Source organism: Equus asinus, chromosome 1, assembly GCF_041296235.1.
Source record: "Equus asinus isolate D_3611 breed Donkey chromosome 1, EquAss-T2T_v2, whole genome shotgun sequence".
NCBI classification, from domain to species: domain Eukaryota; kingdom Metazoa; phylum Chordata; class Mammalia; order Perissodactyla; family Equidae; genus Equus; species Equus asinus.
The window spans coordinates 153644764-153663305 of NC_091790.1; the positions used below are offsets into that span (position 1 = coordinate 153644764).

The following is an 18542-nucleotide window of genomic DNA, read 5'->3' on the forward strand; positions in this document are numbered from 1 at the left end:
ATCATGCTCACAGCTGGAAACCAAGAAACAGGTCTTTGTGCTGGAGATTACATGCTCTTAAGTGGCTACTGAAGCACCTGATTTGGGGTTTATAGCTAGAGTTGAATGGTAGGTTTTCACTTGAATTATGACTTTCATCTATGATTCTAGTCACTAGACAAAAATGATCTCTGGGGTAAAGCTAGGAATACACCTGGGTTCATTTCCAGATTCAAATGATTACTCTATCTCTGAAGCAGCTTAGTTCATTTCTTCTACCTTAGCTCCTATGTCCATTAGATGAAGACAATTATCCTGTACAAGGATCCATCTAAGGGAGAGGAAGTCTGGCTAAAAGGAGTGGCGTCTTGAGCAATCTTCAAATCCCAGCTCTCAAATCTGGAAGGAACCTCAAATGTCATGTGGTCTAAATCCTCTGCCTTCATAAATGAGGAAACCGAGAAGAAAATTTCTACAAGATTCTAATTATCACTTTGTCAATATTAATTTATAAAGTCTCCCAATGCTTCAATTATGGTCAGCAAATATATTACATTCTCCATGCTAGTAATTACGAGAGAAGCTAACAGAATGGCCAAAAACCCAAACCAAACCAAAACGAACAAAACCCATAGTACCACAATGATAGAGCAGAGCAGAAACCATATTCTAATGCAAGCACTTTTACTTCCAGCTCTCTCTCAACAGCACTTCAGGGATTTTCGTTGTCACTGCAGATAGCTGTTTCAAGCCTTCCCTTTATCTGGATAAACAAGCCCTCACTCAACAGTGGCGCTCTGCATCTGCATCTGAGGCACACCCAGGGCAGCTGGAGTTGGCGCTAATGAATTTAGTTAGTCTTCATCTATGCAAACAAAATTAACCTAATATTTAAAAGTGACAGTTTCATAAAGCTGAAAAAGACCTCAAGTGGCAACTGAGTCCAGTTATTTGTCTCTGAGAAAGCTATTTTCACAGGTCAAGATGATAAAAGGCCGATATTGAATATTTCCATGGATGCCAATTCTATGGCTTCTAGCCCTGGCTAGTACCCTTGGGATAACTACACCTCCTCCAAATTTCTTTTACTTCTTTTTTTTTCTTCAGTTAAGTCTATTTTCTTTGGTTCTGAACTTTGTTGGACATAACCAACAGTTTCATGTTAATTTTCTAAAATACTTTAAATACATTAAAATATCCTCTAGGTTCTTTATTTTTAAAGACATGTGGATATAGTCATCCTAAATGAGTACTTGTAATGATATTGGTTATTTAGCACCTATCATTTAATATCCACTATTTCCCTTTTTTGGTTTTTGTCTGACTCCCTCCACTAGAATATAAGCCCCACGAATGTGAGGAATGTGTTTTGTTTACAGCTGTGTCCCCCACATCTAGAACAGTGCCTACATAATAGGAGGTCAAAGATATTTGTAGAACGAAGAAATTAAATTTTTCTAAGGCATTCATTCATGTGCATATAGAAACTGAATAATTGAAAATGCACTGTAATATTTTATTATAGAAGTAGTGTGCAAAGCTAAAAGTAAAGAAATTACAGAGAGATGGCTAGTATAAGAGGTAGGATGCAGTAAATTTCATCCCTAGGGGAAAAGTTACACTTTTCTTATGCAGCAGACTCTTTCTGAATATCCCAAAATGGCTTGGTAATAAAACTCTGCAAATGGATTTTACTATTAGGTGATAAATCAAAGCTATTCTTTGGAAATGTTAGAGCATAATTTCTCAAAAAAACTTCTTAAAACGTTTCCCATTGGACAAGGGTATATACAAACAGACTTAAATCATCACCAGGCATGGCCACTGGACCTTGGATTCCAAGCTTCCTATCCCATCAACATTCTAACTGCTCTATGACGTTAAAGAAATGCAGCAGGAATACAAACTAACATAAGTCAGACCAAATAGCTCAAGACCTGCGCAACGGCTAAGTGAGGGTGATTTCAGCATAAAGTGACCCCAAGGTTCTGGAGGTTTTCTATGTAAATTCTCCTCCAGATCTAGAATTCTACGGTTCTGTGACATTTTCTCAAAGGAAAGGGGTTATAGAGAGCCCTCTGAGTTGGAGGGTTTTAGTGATGAAAGACACTTTGGAGATCGTCTCTCATGTATGACTTGCTCAAGGTCTTAGGTTGTTTCCTAATGGAGCCCAGATCTGGGACTCAAGCCTTCAGAATTTCACTCCAGCATCCTTTCTACTCAGCTATGTGTGTTTTCTCCTTCCTTAAAACATTATTCTTACAGAAGCAAGCATTCCTGGCTGTGAGACCTAAAGACCACCCAGAGATTTTTGCAGTGTGACAGAACCCTGGCAAAAATCCAAATGGGTTTTGTTCACTATACCATCACCTCCTCATTCCAAGAGTTGAGAAATCGAACAGCTGTGTATCCAGTACCTCTGTCTCCTCTGATTGTTTCCTTTTTCAAAACCATTTCAGTGGATGGACCGGCAGTGCAGTTTCGTAAATTTTTAGTTTCTCAGCCTCCAAAGGCTTCAGAGCAGGGACCAGGGGATATGAGGTTGGACATAAAGCCCTGAGCAAGGAGTGGGGAGGGCAGGTAGAGTAAAGGGGGAATGATGTTCCTAACTCTCAGAGGCAAATATATAACTATTAGAAACTCAGAACACATCTATCAGGAAAAAATAAAAGGCCAGGGAGACAAAGTCAATGTTCTAGTTCAGTGGCTCTCACACCTGGCTGCACATTAGCATCATCTGGGGAGCTTTTAAAGCCCATAAGGCTTAGGCCCCAACTGAACCAGAATCTCTGGGATGGGACCCAGGCACTGGTACTTACAAAAAGTGCCCCATGAGCTATTAATATGCAGCCACAGATAAGATCCACTGGTCTAATGTTACATTATAAAACTAAATAAAAAAGATAAGTACAAGATAATTTTACGTGAATATTAATTGCACAAAATCATGGAGAGACTTACCACCACCTAAAAATTTCTGTGCCTACCCTCACAAAGTTTTAGTCCTGCAAAAGCCATGCTGCTACAGGGTTTTAAGGTCTTGCCACCTGGAGCAGAGGCACCAAACATCTTTCCAAAAATCCTAAAAGGTAAGAAAATCAAGGAAGAAGTTCACCTAAATTGTCCTCTCCCTTTCCAACGATCACAAGAAAGCATTATTAATTTTTCCTCACAAGAAATTTGTATCAAGTGCATACGACAGGCTTTGTGCTGGCAGGAAAGACAATAAAAAAGTTTTAATGAAAAATAAAGTACCTGTCCTAGCTTTACTCAAGGTTCCATCAGTGCTTTGCTCTAAAAAAGCCATTAAGCTGGCAACGGAGAATAACTTTTGGACTCTATCAATTGAGTGAGACACTCCTATAACAAAATCCAGGTACTTGCAGAGATGTTATTGCCTCGTTAGACGGGTAAGGTACTCGCTTCCTCAATGACATGCTCAACCTACTAGGGGCTGCTGAAAGCAAACCACCAATACTGAGGCATCCACGACAGATCAAAGCAGGCTGAGCAGACAGCTCCACACCAAGGACACATTAATAGAATACACTGAAGGATAACCTCACGAAATAAAGAAATCAGCCATGCATTGAAGAAAGCAGGTCAAGCTTAATAAGAATCAGCTGGTAGGGTTTACCTAGTCCCACTATCCTATTCTGTTTGCTTATTTTTCTTGGAAACCTGTAATCAAAGCCAATTTTCTTCAAAAAGATGAATAGAGTAAGGAAATGAAAATAAAGAGTGGAGCAAATAATGCACCTCCTTTTGTGTTTTCCCTAAGGTAGACACATCATAATGCAGATTTAGAAAGAAAAATCTATAAGGTTTTTCTCTATATAATCCATCTGACACATAGTTCTTCCCTTGCTTTGAAAGAGAGATCATTATTCTCAGAAGCATCTCTAAGCAAAAAGCACTTTATCCTTTCCAGGGAGGGGAAAGGGTTAAATAGGAGTAGCAACCACCGCACACCCTGCAGACCAGGCCTGGCTGCTGCAAACTTGCTCCTCCATCCCCCTGCTCCTCTACTCACAGCTTGTTTCTCTTCCTTCTTGCCTTCCTTGTAGTTCTCCTGGGCTGGGAATGCCCAGTGATGTCTGCCCTATTTCTGGGAAGATGAAAGATAGAGCTGCTTGATTTTTCTCTAACATTCCCAATGTTTCAAGTCAGAACCTGAACCTTGAAAGAAAAGGAAATCTTTGAAAAGAGCTTTAATCACTTTCCATGTTCACAAACAATTATCCAGTTACTAGACTCAAATAGCTGTTCCATTTTAAACAACGAAGAATTACTCATTCATTCATTCCACAGATATTCGCTGGATGACCCCTTGCGCCTGGTACCACCAGGGAGGAAAGGTATGCACATAGGGCTATGAAAACGAGCATGGTAAGTGTTGTATGGATCTAATCATTTAGCGAAATCACCAGTAGGTTGCTTTTAAGCATCTCTAATATTATTTTTGGTTTTATCATTCAGTTCGATTTGGTGATAGAATACCATATGAATTGTTGTTTTCAATTCTGTTCTTGAGTCAAGTAGCAACAGGAATACCTTATCTCAATTGCCTTGGCATTCTCCTTCCTATTCCATTCAAATAAGTAAACTTTGTCTCCACTCGCATGTTAACATCAATTAGTAATCACTTCATCTTGTCCTTTGTGATACAGAAGGTCTCTTTCACTGTGCCTTGCACCTAGACTTTCACAACTAAGTGACTTTTGTGGGAGAGAGATGGGAAAAAACTTGCTTGGCTATATTCCCCAGCCTCTGGAGGGTATAGGAATGTAAGAATCCAGTGCAGGCTCACCTCAGCCTCCAGGACCATTTATTTCCTCCCATGTACCCTTTCTTCCTCATTGCCACTGGGGCCATGTAGACGACCACCATATGGCTCCACCCCGCCCCATATGGCTCCATCTCTCTAAAAGGGGCGCTCAAGAACATAAAAACGCTGCTGTATACTTTTATTGCAGCCCCTTCTCATTTTCCTCCATCTGTCTTCCATATGTTTATTATTAGGCTCTTGCACACACAGTCCTTTTATAATACACAGCCTGACCAAGATAAAGAACTAGAATTCACCTTTGTCAGTGATAACGGGCCTCAATTACTTTAAACACGTGGTTCATCTCGTATTCAAACTAATAACCACTTTTCTTCAATATGCACATGAAATTTATTTTATATTTATGATATTTCTCTTAATTTTATCAACAAAAATCACAGGGTGGCTTTTCTGTTGTATTTTCTCTGAGTGTTGTAAAGTTTTGAAGAATTGTATGTGACTTCCACTTAGGTGTGCTTATTATATATACATCAATCACTCTTCAAAGTTGACTTTTTCATTTTCATAAAATTCTCCTTTATTTGAAGGGAGAGTTGTTACCATTTTTTCCCTAAAGTATCCTTGCAAAAATCTGAAGTTTATATGTGTCCTCTACAAACTCTAAGGAAATGAGTAGGAATGAGGAGATGCTGACCCTGAAGAGGCTCTTGCTGCCCTGCTCAGGTCAAGCCACTGAGTCCTGTCCTTTTTGCTGTGCTGAGCACGTGGCTAAAGTGACATATTTGATCCCAGGGCCAGTATAACAGCCACTAGACACCATGCACAACACCATGTCTCAGCAGGACGCAACTCCTGACATTAGGAACAGTAATCAGAGCGATTTCTCATTCTCAGTGCTAAACAGTGGGAACTTGTTAGTGGGCACCTAGGCCATCTTTCTAAAAAGACTAATGACAACAGAAAGAAAAAAGAAATCAAGTAAGGCCTAAAATTGGCTTTAATAATTTCTACACTTCCTAATATGACCTAGACCGAAAGTCTTGTATAATAGAACTGTGGTGCTATTAAGAAGAAGAAAGCATTCAATCCCCCAAAACATCTACCCGTTTAAGGGCGTCCTCTTCAGGGCAGATAATTTGCCTGTAATCTAGTCCAAACCACCTGTGTAAAGCAGTCTGGCAATCAGTACATGGAAAATTATGCCCAGTTCCATGATAATTATATCTGATGAAGCAGAACATGGGAATTGTGCTCAAATGCACAAAATATCGATAGACGTACAAAAACAACCCAGCACATGCCACAAGAATACATTTTTCTTTTAGCTTGTGCATAAATGACAAGTATTGATTCCCTCCCCAATTATATGCAAATAAGGTATTTATTTAAACTTTGAGATTGAACAATAACATTATACTAGGATACTGATTGGGTCATTTTGCATTTTTTTTTTACCCGCTTATATATTTCACATATCTTTGTTTCTCTTAGTGTCCTTTATAATGCAGTGAAGAGCCAGACATCAATTATGTTCAGGAAAAACTACTGGGACACAAGGAAACTCCTGCTTGCACCTAAGCTGTCATTTTACAATCCTTCCTGCATGGAAAAAACCTAAGGAGTTACTCTGCACTAATTCAACCTACCAATACCTTTTATTAATGCAGTCACTATATTGCAAACTGTGGGCATTACAGGTGCTGTGATGGCAGGAAAAAGTGCCTTTTAGTCAGGGGATCAAGTTACAGAATTTAGGCTACAGCCAGAGGCCTATTTATTGGAATAATTGCTCCAGGCTGGAAGAAATTACAATTCTGGTTAAGAGAAGCAAGTACTTGCCCTTCTGTGATAAAGGAAGTGTGGGTAGGTCATTTTGTAAATGCAATGCAGTGTTTCCACAAGTGCAAGTGTGAAAAGGCTAAATGGGTATTTTTCTCCCAGAATAAGCAGAAAGGACAAGAAGTCAGATCAATAAGTCTTCAGTGAATAAGAATTTCTGGTCTAAGAAGTTACCAGTATCATATTCTGCACTGCCGGGCTTGCCCCCAGCAATTTGTACAGCACTTCGAAAAAGGCAGAAGTTGCTGCTAAGCTTACAGTTGCTGGGTAGTTGCATTAATTGTTGACATTTCCTCCCCCAGCTCAGTGCTTTCCACAGGCCAGGTGAATGCTTGCTAACCCCCACTCCTTCTATTTCTTTCCACTAAACACTGGCTATTGAATGTTGGCCTCTTGCCAACTGCCTTTAGGTGAGATTTGGTAAAAAAACTGCCAAAGAAACAAGAACACCTGCCTTCGTATCATTTTCTTTGTACAGCTATTTTCCAGGCAGCTGCTTGGGTCTACATGTGTCCATTTACTGGATTTAAACAAAACAGCATGAGCGTAAGGGGGAGGTGCACAAAGCATATGCTATTTCAGCCCACCCTGGTTTCAGCTACAGTAGGAGCCTTGCCCCTAAGGATACTGACAAGGGCAGCCACAGATGTGAGTGTGGAAGGAGGAGACACCCCCTGCCTTACCTGTTTCTTTGTCCTGGACTTCTTCCAGGTGCAAGTCATTCAAAAGGTGCTCCAAAATCTTCTCCGGGGTCCCGGACACGACCACGTATCTGTCAGAGAGCAGAGAGTCCACCGAGTCATCCTCGGTTGAAGACTGCGAGCGGCTGCTCCATTCATCATCCTCATCCTCCTCGTCAATGTATTTGAAATAAGGCACATCGAAGGTAGGCAAGGGCAGCTCTCGGTCTGAGAGCGCCGCGGATTCCTTCCTCTCTAAATTAGAGTCAAAGACCCTCAGCCGGGAGCTGCCCATTGTGAACAGCTAGTAACAAAGGCATCCCCTAAATGCTAAAAGATCTTGCCATCTCTGTCCTTTCGCTGGGAACTGAGTCCATCTGGCTGCTAAGAGCTCTGCAGTCAGCTAGAACGCTCGAGAGGCGGAGAAAAAAGGAGGGAGGGAAGAGGAGGCAGAGGGAGCGAGTGAGATGGAGCAGAGAAGGGAACGCAGGCGAGGGAAGGAAACAGGAGCGCGTGCCTCGGTGGAAACTCTCACCTCCAATCGCTCTCCGCACTCCCGGCTGGGGGGGCTGGGCCACAGCACTGCACTTTCTTCAGCACCAGGACGTTCTGCTCTTGGTCTTTAACCTGAACAGTCGTCACTTCATCGTCCTGCTTTAATTGTGGACGGGAGTGAGGGATGGAAGAAGGAAAAAAGGAGAGAAAATTAAAAAGAAAAAAAGGAGCTAACTAAAGCTGCATTCTCTTGAGTTGCTGTCCACTGTAATTTCTTTAAAGATGCAGAATAAATTAGGAGTCTGCTCAAAAATCTCCCTCTAATGGTACAGTGTCCAGGCTCAAGTTCTACAGACACATAAAGCATTAGAGAGACATAAGTACTTTAGAGGAAATAGGAAAGAACATAAAGTGGGGATGGGATTCAGAGTTTGTTTTTAAAACCACTTGAATGATTTGAATGAAAGAATCTAAAGTTCGAAGTTTTAAAAAACACAACACACTAACTGCACGTGTACTATATTCTCTTTTATCTGGTTAATGCTTGTGAAACTATCACTGTATCAAAATTGGAAGGTCCTATAAAACATCATTTAAACACTAAAACAATAAGCCATGTTATGTAGTTATAGCACATACATATATTCATCTACATCACAGCCTTACTTTAAAAGGTGAGCAAAAAACTACCCATTCAGCTCATTTTTTTTCCCCGACTTGAGATGGCCTTCAAATTTATCGTGTGCTTGTTTTGCCAGAATACAAGCAAAAATGGATCTCTAGTTAGAATCTCATCTAGGCTCAAATTCGGATGTCATGGGTGAGTGCACAGACTTTCTTCACTTCAGTCCGTTTTAAAAAGGAGAGAAGGCTGAACAATCATTCATTTCTGCACACACAGCTTCCACAGCCCAGAGCCAGCATGGCCCGCTGACGTGGCTGTCGGAGTCGGGCTCCGTGCTGACCCAGCAGTGTGCAGCCTGGCCCTGAGAGATGAACGCTTCCAGAGTGCGTAGCGTGAAATTCTCCTGATGTGCGACACCCAGGAAGAGTAAGGTAGCCCAAGAAAAAAAGCACTGTGAAATACACGTAAGAAAATTTAGCCTCTCTATTTCTGAGGATCTGAGCAAAAGATTAAAAGAAGAAAAGTTGATAGCAAGTAGGCTTCATCTTAAAAATGATGTTGCCTCTTTAAAAAGGGAAATATATCCTAGGGTTCCTAGCACATTTCTGCTACTGGCAGAAAATCCTACCTATAATTAGGTACAAACACAAAAAAAGGATATTTTTCCCCCAATGGATAAAAAGTACTCTGTCCTTGTGCCTTATTAATCAGTTCCACAGATCTATCAAGGACGTCAATGTATTTTATTCCCCTCTCCTAAGAAAAGGAAGGCATTAATCTTGTCATAATTGCCAACCAATCAGTGATAAAACTGTGATTTCCATTCCCGGTGTCCTGATTCCTGAGAAAAGGTAGCGACCTAGTCATTTGAGTCTTCCAGGATCTTCCTAAAAACAAAAAATATTAGTTGTTCTAAACAGCAATATAATTTTATGATTATTTTTTAATCTTTTGGTGGCAAATAATTTTACTATGTAAAACTGATGTATTACATTTCAGCAAGGTCAGACATGCAGTTACTGTGGCAATTAATGTTGGATATTCATTGTTAAACTCCCTGAGGACGGCAGTGTGACTCCTGTAACATGAATACCAATGTGTAATTGCTATTTTTCATTTCTCCAAAGGGCTTCTTTTGTTATCCATATGGCTGAAGTGAAATAAGGTGCCTGGAGAGACAGGCATATATTGACCAAAAAAAAAAAAAATAAGGGGGCAGAATGTAGGTCTGGGATACTGAGACACACAGAAATAATTTAGTAAACTGCAGATTTGAAAGGACAAAAATCTTTCCCTGGTTTTCCTCTCATTATAAGCCATACTCATTTTACATGAGCCTGCTGTCATTCTGAAGTACATTTTACATTCTACGTGCACGTGATATATGGCATTATTAACTTCCACGGGCCATGCACATACATATGGATGGAAAGGGCTTCTCTAATGTCTGTGTAACTAATATGTATTACAGGGCTGTGCACAGAGCAGCCACACTCTGCTGGGCAGGGGAAGAGCTGAATCATATTGATGTACTATCAATAGCATCTTATGTCATAGTGATAGTTTCCATTTTGAAAACCTGTTAAAAAATAAAGAAGAGAAAAAGCAGAAAAATCAATGTATAAAGAAAGATGAAAGTCATCTAAAATTGCCAGGAAAACATAATAATCCTATGTATTAAGTCTGGCTCTCAAGAAGGAAGGCTAAATTAATGCCTCCTGACCCATGCACCTTTACCTAACTGTTCCTCCTGAAAAAGAGCAGAAGTACCATGGTTGAGGTTTTGGGTATGAAACTTTATTCTAGTGTTTGCTTGGTTAAGAATGAAAGTATCTGGAGAACTAATGATGGAAAATATGTTCAATGACAAACAGTTCATGGAATGCAAGTAAAGCATTAAAATGCTTATTTATAGTCATTCTTCAGCAAATAGTGAGGGTGTCCTTTGGGTAAGGCACTTGCTGAACCCCAAGAGGCAAGCAACGATGAGTAAGTTAAGTACCCTGCCCTTAAATGACAAGTTAATAGGCTCCATAACAACATAAGGCTAACTCTGTGAGCACCCTAAGATGAGGGCAAATGCAAGCGACGGTGCAAAGGCAGAATCCATGGGATTTGATAGTGAAAGCTCACTGCAGGGACAGAGAACAGGAATGTCACTACATGGGGCAAAAATGTACAGAGGAACTGGTTCTGGTGAGACTGATGAATCTAGTTTCAGATACTGATGTTTTAGTACTGATAGCACATCATGCTGTGGATGTTTAGCACGCAGTTAGAAATAAAGAATGATGACTCTGGACAAAGGTCAACGACAGAGACAGATCCGTGAATTATTCCAGTTTGGGGAGTGGATAAGATTGTCAAGGGGGAACAGGAGAGAAAGGGAACTACGAAGATGGGGACAAAGGAAGAAAAAACACAGAAAGTAGGGAGTAGGATGTGGGGGTTCAGAGCCATGGAGGAAACCTACTCATAGAGATTATGAAGAAATAAAAACAAAGAGAACTTGGACAGCACTGTCTCAGGAGATTCAAGGAAAGAGCTCATGCGTTGCAAGTTTACAAAGATGATAAGTCTAAGGAAAAGTGATGACGAGATCACTTTGGATCCAGGGGTGGGAACAGAAGTGTTAATGTGTGAGTGAATGTGGAGGAAGTGAACAGACAGGGAAGACCACTTCCTAGGAATTTCATTTTGAAGGGAAGGAGTCAGACCGAAGAGTCTGCATGGCTGGGAAAGGAAGCGAGGTGAAGGGGCATCGAGAAGAGGCAACAGGGTCAGGAACACAAGTGGAGGGGTCGGGCTATAAAAAGATTGAGATTTCTTCCTTTTAAAGATTTTTTTTATTTTTTTCCTTTTTCTTCCCAAAGCCCCCCGGTACATAGTTGTATATTCTTCGTTGTGGGTCATTCTAGTTGTGGCATGTGGGACTCTGCCTCAGCGTGGTTTGACGAGCAGTGCCATGTCCGCGCCCAGGATCCGAACCAACGAAACAGTGGGCTGCCTGCAGCGGAGTGCGCGAACTTAACCACCCGGCCACGGGGCCAGCCCTGAGATTTCTTCCTTTTAGAGAAGATCATGGGAAAGAGGATGGGTGGAGATTTAGAAAAAAATTAAAGTAGGAAAAATAAGGAAGCTGAGATAGATTACATGAGGTGGTCTCTATCTTCCTAATAGAGTGGGAATTGAGACCATCTTGTAGAGTGAGGCGGTTGAGGGTGAAGTTGGTGGCCTAAAGAGAATATTATTAGAAAAATGGCTTCGAGGGGTGCAACAGGGGATAAAAAAAGTCATGGAAAAAAGGATTGCCAGGTAGCCTTGTGGACTGCTGAGAGTAGAAAACACATGGTTATGGTTTCTGCTGAAGCACTCAGAAATCTTAGAGGAGAATAGTGAATGATGGAGTCCACCCAGGAGAAGGTGCTGGCAAAGGAGACAAGAGGAGGTGACAAGGGGAGGGATTCTGGGCAGTGGTCAACAGACCACGAAAACAGCTCATCGCCACATGATATCTGGTTAGGGAAAGAAGTGAGCCAAGAAAGAAGCTGATAAACTAGGGAAAAGTGGAGGGACCGAGGACAAGTCCCCACAGGAGCTAACGGAGCAGGCAAATGGTAGAGGAGGAAGGAGGTAGAGGCTTTGATCAAGAAGTTAAATATCGGAAGTGGAGCCGTTCAGAGCAGTGAAAACTGAGGAAGAGAAAAGCAGCCCCTGACCTCCAGGAGCTGGCCTGGCACTCACAGCTGGGCCTTGGTGTTCTCCTATTGAACATCAATGATTTCATGAAAAATCAACATCAGACAAGGCCACTCTGTGACCAGGATGGAAAAAGACAGAAACATGGCCACTCAGTAATCATATCGGAACACAAAGCAAGAACATCGGCCAAGCCAGAAAATACCAGAAAGCCAGATACCGAGGGGCTGCTGCTTCTTGCCCAATTACAGCTGTAGCTTTGCTTTAGTCTTCCTTCCCCACAGATAGTCCAATCATAGAGTTACCCTGTTTCTTGACAACATCTAACCCAGAGAAAAGCCCTGCTTCTTTAAACCCTCCCCAAAATCACCTAACACAAACCCAAGTCCCACAAGTCTTTTCTCTTAACACCCTCTTAATACTGAGCTGCTCCAGAATTCCCCATGGTGTGAGGTCTCCCTCACTGCAACAAGCAGTAAACATAACTTATTCAACTCTGTTTTCCTGGTGATCTCTGGCTAGAGGACACTGACAAGAGTCAGAAGATGCTGCCTTGCCATTAGTATGGAGTGGTATGGAGATGGTGGTTAATGAAGTCAAGGATAAAAAGCATTTCCGTGTAAGGGTGATGAGAGAGTCATACACAGGAATATTCCTGAAAGTGATTGCAGGGAACGGGGCTCAGAAGATGGTGAAGTAGGAAACAGATAATAAAGCTATTAATGGAAGTGGGAGAGCATACTGCAGTGGAGGAAAGATGACCCAAGCAAGTGGCACAGGCGTCAGGAGAGAAGAGGCTTCGGTAGGTGCAAGAATGATGTGGAAAGTGAAGTGGGGAATGGGGTGTATTCCCAGAAAGCACCATGTTCCTTTATGCCTTTGTCCATGGTGCTCAGCCCTGGTTTGTACACGTTCAATGAGAAATTCCCCCCTCTCCCAAAAACACAATTTAGCCGCCAGATCTGCAGAAACCAGTTCTTTCCCTCTTCTCTTGAAAGGATGGTGGGAAGAACAAGAAACTCCAACAACTGGGCCAGATGGATTCTTCATAGCTTTGCTTAGGGGGATGTAATTTGGGATGAGTGGGGAGAAGGGGAGCAGAGGAAGTGCAAAAATAAATGTGTCCTCAGATGAAAGTGAGGGAGGATGAGGGATGAAGGGAAGCTGTTTGATCAGACAATCACAGGACCATTGAATGGAGCCCATCAAGAGTATGAAAACAGAAGAGGCCTCCAAGTTTTCTCTGCTCCTCATCTGTGTTCCATTCTTTGGGCGAGTAGCTCTGATTTATTTTCTTTTTATGGCTACCTTTCTATCCTGCCAGTGAATTTCGAATGAATAGAACCGGTACCTTTGACTTACTTTAGACTAACTTCTGTGATCATGATCAGCTTTGGTATTTCTAAATAAAACTTTTCTTTCACTTATTCACATGAAAGATTTATTTTTAGGATGAAAATACTTACAGAGTGATAAAAATATTGATTTTTTTAAAGTACATAAGGTGACGAATTGATGCTCACAGTTTAGCAGGTCTTAACTTGTACTGTCCTGAACCGAGGATCTGACTGTATTTATATTTTCACTCATCATCAGCACTAACAAGAAAAAGTGATTACTAAGGGATTTCTCAGGCCTGCTGGAATTGTCACAACTACTTGCTTGATTTTCCATTATCAGAGATAATGGAAACACAAAGAGTCCCCTAGCTTGATGCCATGGCATTCAAGAAGTCATATAAGTAGCACAAGTTGCAATGCCGCGTCCCCTCAAGTTTGTGAACACAGTAACTGAAGATGCTAACTTACAGAAAATATTCCTCTCCCAAGTACTCACATAAAGCAGCCACTGGTATTCTCCATGGCGTCGTGTCCCTGCTGCTCTGTGAGCAAAACTCCTACAAGAGCTTCACTGGGGGTTCATGGATGGGCTTTAGGGACTCAGAGAACCCTCTGAAAGTATATAAAATTGTTACATGTAGGCACATTTTTCTGGCAGAGTCCAGAGTTTTAAGGCTCACTGAAGTCAGTGAATCCCAAATGGTACAAAGCATTCCATACGATGAAACTCATACTTATTACCTCATCTAAGGAGCCTCCTTTGACAAGTGTCCTGCCACTAACACACTCTATCCAGACAAGATGCCCAAAGAACCCTGTCATGAAATCCACCACACTAACCTCTAATCATCTGTTTCTTCTGTGTTCTCCACTAAATGATGACATCTTGAGGGCAGAGATGTGACCTCCATTTTTCTTCCTAACACACAGCTTAGGACCTGGCATGTGATACTCACTTGGTAAAGGTTTATTGAACATGCAAATTAATGAGAAAGAGAGTCAGTGAATTACCTTTAAAAGGCAGAATTCTATCTCACATGGCTCAAAGGTCACTCTTACTACGAGGCTTCCTTTACCCTCTCCACTTAGTCACTTTTCTATTACAGTGCTCATCACATGAGATAATTGTGTTTTGAACTTGAGTGTTATAATTATTTATCCCATCTGTCAGAATTCTACCAAACTAAGCTCCACGCAACTAACATATAAAAGGCCACCCAGCTAACACAACACTAGAAAGACATTCAGTAAATGGCACTGCCCCTCAGTCTAGGGCACATGAAAAAAGAGGGGTAGGCATGAACAGGTTAAACTGTGGGCTACATTGTGAACTGGGCAAGATGTGTATTTTGTGCCCTCTAATTTTCCCTTCCTGCTACACTGGGTCCCAACGAGGAACCTCAATGCTCCTCACGTTGGCCCAGTGCTCCATAACCAAACCTGGTTGAAGCAGGCAGCATCAGAGAACACTTCAAATGGAGAACACGAAAAAATCACCTAGTGTGATGCCATAGCATTCAAGAAGTCATATAAGTAACCCAAGCTGCAATGCTTTTTTCCTTCAAGTTTGAGAATACACTAAATGAAGATGCTAACTTAATTACAGGAAGGCATTTGCTATGGACTGCATGTTTGTGTTCTCCCTCCAAAAATTTATGTTGAAACATATGAAGCCCCAATGTGATGGTGTCTGGAGGTGGGGCCTCTGGGAGGTAAGTGTATCATGAGGGTGAAGCCCTCATGAATGGGATTAGTAGTCTTATAAAAGAGGTCCCAGAGAGAGCCCTCGCCTCTTCTGCCATGCAAGGACAGACCAAAATGGCCTTCTATGAAGCAGAAGGCGGGCTCTCATCAGACACTGAATCTGCCAGTGCCATGATCTTGGATTTCCCAGTCTCAAAAACTGTGAGATAGAAATTTTTATTGTTTATAAGCCACCAAGTCTGTGGTGTTTTGTTATAGCAGCCAGGACAAACTAAGACAGCATTTATAGCCAACAGCTTATTACGACTCCTTTCATCTCACAACCTTCCTGGTCTAACTTTTATTCATCTCACAAAGTTCACTTCAAGAACTGCCTCCTCCAGGAAACCCGCCCCCTCCACCTCCAGTCTGCTTTGGTTGGCTCTTCTCTGTGACCCCACAGCACCACGTGAATCCTTCTGACTCAGCATTCTGAAAAGCACATATTGATACACTTTTTTGTCTCCCTTCTAAAGCATAAGCTCACTTGCAGGCAGGCACCATATCTTTGTCAACAGTGAATTCCCAACAAATAGCCAGGTCTGGACACTTCACAGATACTCAAAGAACATTAACTGAATGAACAAATGAATGAACAAAAAGATGAACGGATAAATGCACATTTTAGAGTGGAAGTTTAGAGACCACCACCTTGAATCTCAAAGAAAACATTTCAAGCAGTGAATTCTGATGGTGCTGAGATAGCGGCTATTTTGCTGAAAGGAGCTCTTCCTAAGGATATTACCAGTGTGCCCTGTTCTGCATCTTGACCATCAACTTAGATGAAGCACTCAAACAGATATGAGTAAACTGAAAACAGCTGGCATGCTCTTCCAACTCGACAATGATAAAGCTAGGCATGGGGTTACACGTCAGATCAAATGACCTGCTCTAATTCAGGATCTTAGCCTGAGGAGAACTGATGTGAAAAATCATTGTGAAGCAGCCCCAGGACTTGGCCAATATATAAGAAAACGCATGATAAGTATTTTTTGAAGTATAAAACGTCATGTAATTATTAGTTACTGGATCATTAAAAGCTAATATAGTTTTATCTCACAGTGGTAGAGGTACCCACAACTCAAGAATTAAGGGGATAGCACAGCCATATGCAACAAACAGACCCACTAGGAAGGGACAAGAAAGGAGGGAATCAAGCCATGGCAGGCAGATAAATGCACAACAACAAACATTTATGGAAAGTTTATCATATATTGGGCAAAGCTAAGAGCTGAACATCCATTATTTTATTTAATCACTACATCAATTCTATGAGGTAAATACTATTAAAACTCCCATTTTGATAAAGTAACTTGGCCAAGAATGATCAGGGCAAGGGCATGGTAAAGCTGAGATTGAACCCAGATGGGCTCAAGCACAGAGCTTAACCAGAAACACAGATGTCCCCTAAAGATGGTCAATAATACACATTAGAGACTACAACTATCGAAAAGGACTTGGTTTACCCTTGGAGCTCACAGCCAAAGCAGGCCAATCTGCTTCATGGGTCACGCAACAGGTACGTCTAAGTCATGGTGAGGCTCTAAACCATTATAGTGGCCAGTTTTTAGTTCTAGATGGCCAGTCTGGTTTGAGAAAGCCACCAACGGACTGAATTCCAAGAGCAGAGGAGGGTTGACAAGGGCTGAGCGTGGTGTCAGGATCACAGCTAAACCAGCTCAGGCCAGGGCAAAGCTCAAGACCCAGCTAGGTGAAAATGAAGTGCTGGGAGGAATAGAATTAAACACAGCAGGGATTAGAGGAGTCTGGAAGTCTGTGGGCACCTGTGCCAAACAACTTGGATATACAGAGACAAGCAGGTTAAGGCTGGTGGGGTTTCCAGTGCACAAGCTGCCTTAGGCCCGACGGGCTCAAGTGCTGGGTAGACACTGAATTGTACATTTTAAAATGGTTAATTTTATGTTATGTGAATTTTACCTCAAAAAACAAACAAAAAACCTGGGCTGCGATGAGCCTGTGGGCACAGGGGATTGCTGATGGAGGGTACACAGAACCCTGCATCAAGAAGCTACAAGGAGGTCTGAGAAACATGCTCAATGAGGTACAGTCCAGGTACCTGGAATGTCTAAGAAAGAAAAGACCAGAAGAATGAAACTGTAGTAGGTAATTTCCACTTTCTGAGCTACCCTGCCTTGTGAGAGAGGGAGCCATAGGCTTACTCAGGATGTTCTAGAAAGGTGACCTTCCTTTAATGGATGGCTAGATAAAGGAGGCTGATTGTAGCTCAATTTAAGGAAGTACTGACAACAGAGGCAGAATGAGCTCTCCCTCAAGCTGGACCAGAGCCTGTCAGCAGTATCACAGAAAACGTGAAGATGGTTCTTCAGTGAGAATGGGGCTGGACAAGATGATCTCAGCATCTTTCCCAACACTAAGGTTCCACAAAATTCAGCTGTCTTGACTCCAATTTTCTCACAGAAGCCCCATGTTGGCTCTCCTAAACAGGAAAATTGCACATGATTTAGCAGTTAGGTATCTCTTCTCATCTTGTCCTATGGAAATTCACACAGAAGCTTAGCAAACCAAACCACAAATGCCCACATCTATTCTTGGACTGTAAATGTGGGTATGGCAGAATTGGAATAGTTATCTGAAAAAAAATCTCCTCCAGCCAAAACCAATTTTGTCTGAGAACAACCTTCACGGAATTTGCTGATAATGTATCCCCTGAATCTTTTCTCTCACGGAAAAAAAAGTAAACAGATTTTTTCTTTAAAAAAAAAAAGGTCAAAAGAATATTGCTGGCAAGAGAGACCTGACTAAGAGAGCACACTAAGAGAAAGATTAAGTAAGCAGATGTGTGTCAAGGTGAGCGTTGGCTTAGATTTACCAGACTGCAAAGTCGTGGCCTTACAAACACATCTTTGTACAGGCTACTCTGGCAGAAAGAGAGTATTCAAATAATGACAACGGATTTCTTTTTTTATTCCACATGTATTAAGATTAATGACTCAAATTAAAGCCTAAACAACACTAATAGGACTCATCATATCAAAACTAACAAAATCTAGGTAAAGTCTGATTTTCGTAAGTGTGAAAACAAACATAAAGTTGCTATGTAATATGACCAAACTCCCACAGAAAACCAGTAAACATGACAGGATAGAAAGCTTCTGGCTGCTAGAGAAGAACTCTGTTTACTAAATCCTATTGCCTCTAATAATTATCATGTAAAACAACTTGTCTAAGAACACTAAAATTAGGGAAAGCCTAGGAATTTGATCCTAAGGGCAACTTCAGCTGGGAAACCTACTTCACAATATAGCAGGAAACATGGGGATAGACTGTAATATCTTGAAATATAAAGTCAGTATCTTTTCATCCCAAGTATA

The 18542-nt window shown here is 41.5% G+C and overlaps 1 protein-coding gene across 4 annotated transcripts in view; it reads right to left on the reverse strand.

Annotated features, from left to right (window-relative positions):
• Positions 1–18542, reverse strand: part of RAPGEF5 (Rap guanine nucleotide exchange factor 5) — a 227598-nt gene that overhangs the window by 62082 nt on the left and 146974 nt on the right. For 2 of the 4 annotated variants that reach the window (XM_014830572.3, XM_070510112.1), the window contains exons 10-11: positions 7823–7941; positions 7291–7379 (exon numbers count right to left, since the gene is read on the reverse strand). The exons of 1 other annotated variant lie outside the window; for it this stretch is intronic. In XM_014830572.3, coding sequence (XP_014686058.2) covers positions 7291–7379; positions 7823–7941 — 208 coding nt within the window. The remainder of the gene's footprint in view (positions 1–7290; positions 7380–7822; positions 7942–18542) is intronic. One more of the 4 variants, XM_044766055.2, reaches the window with a different exon arrangement.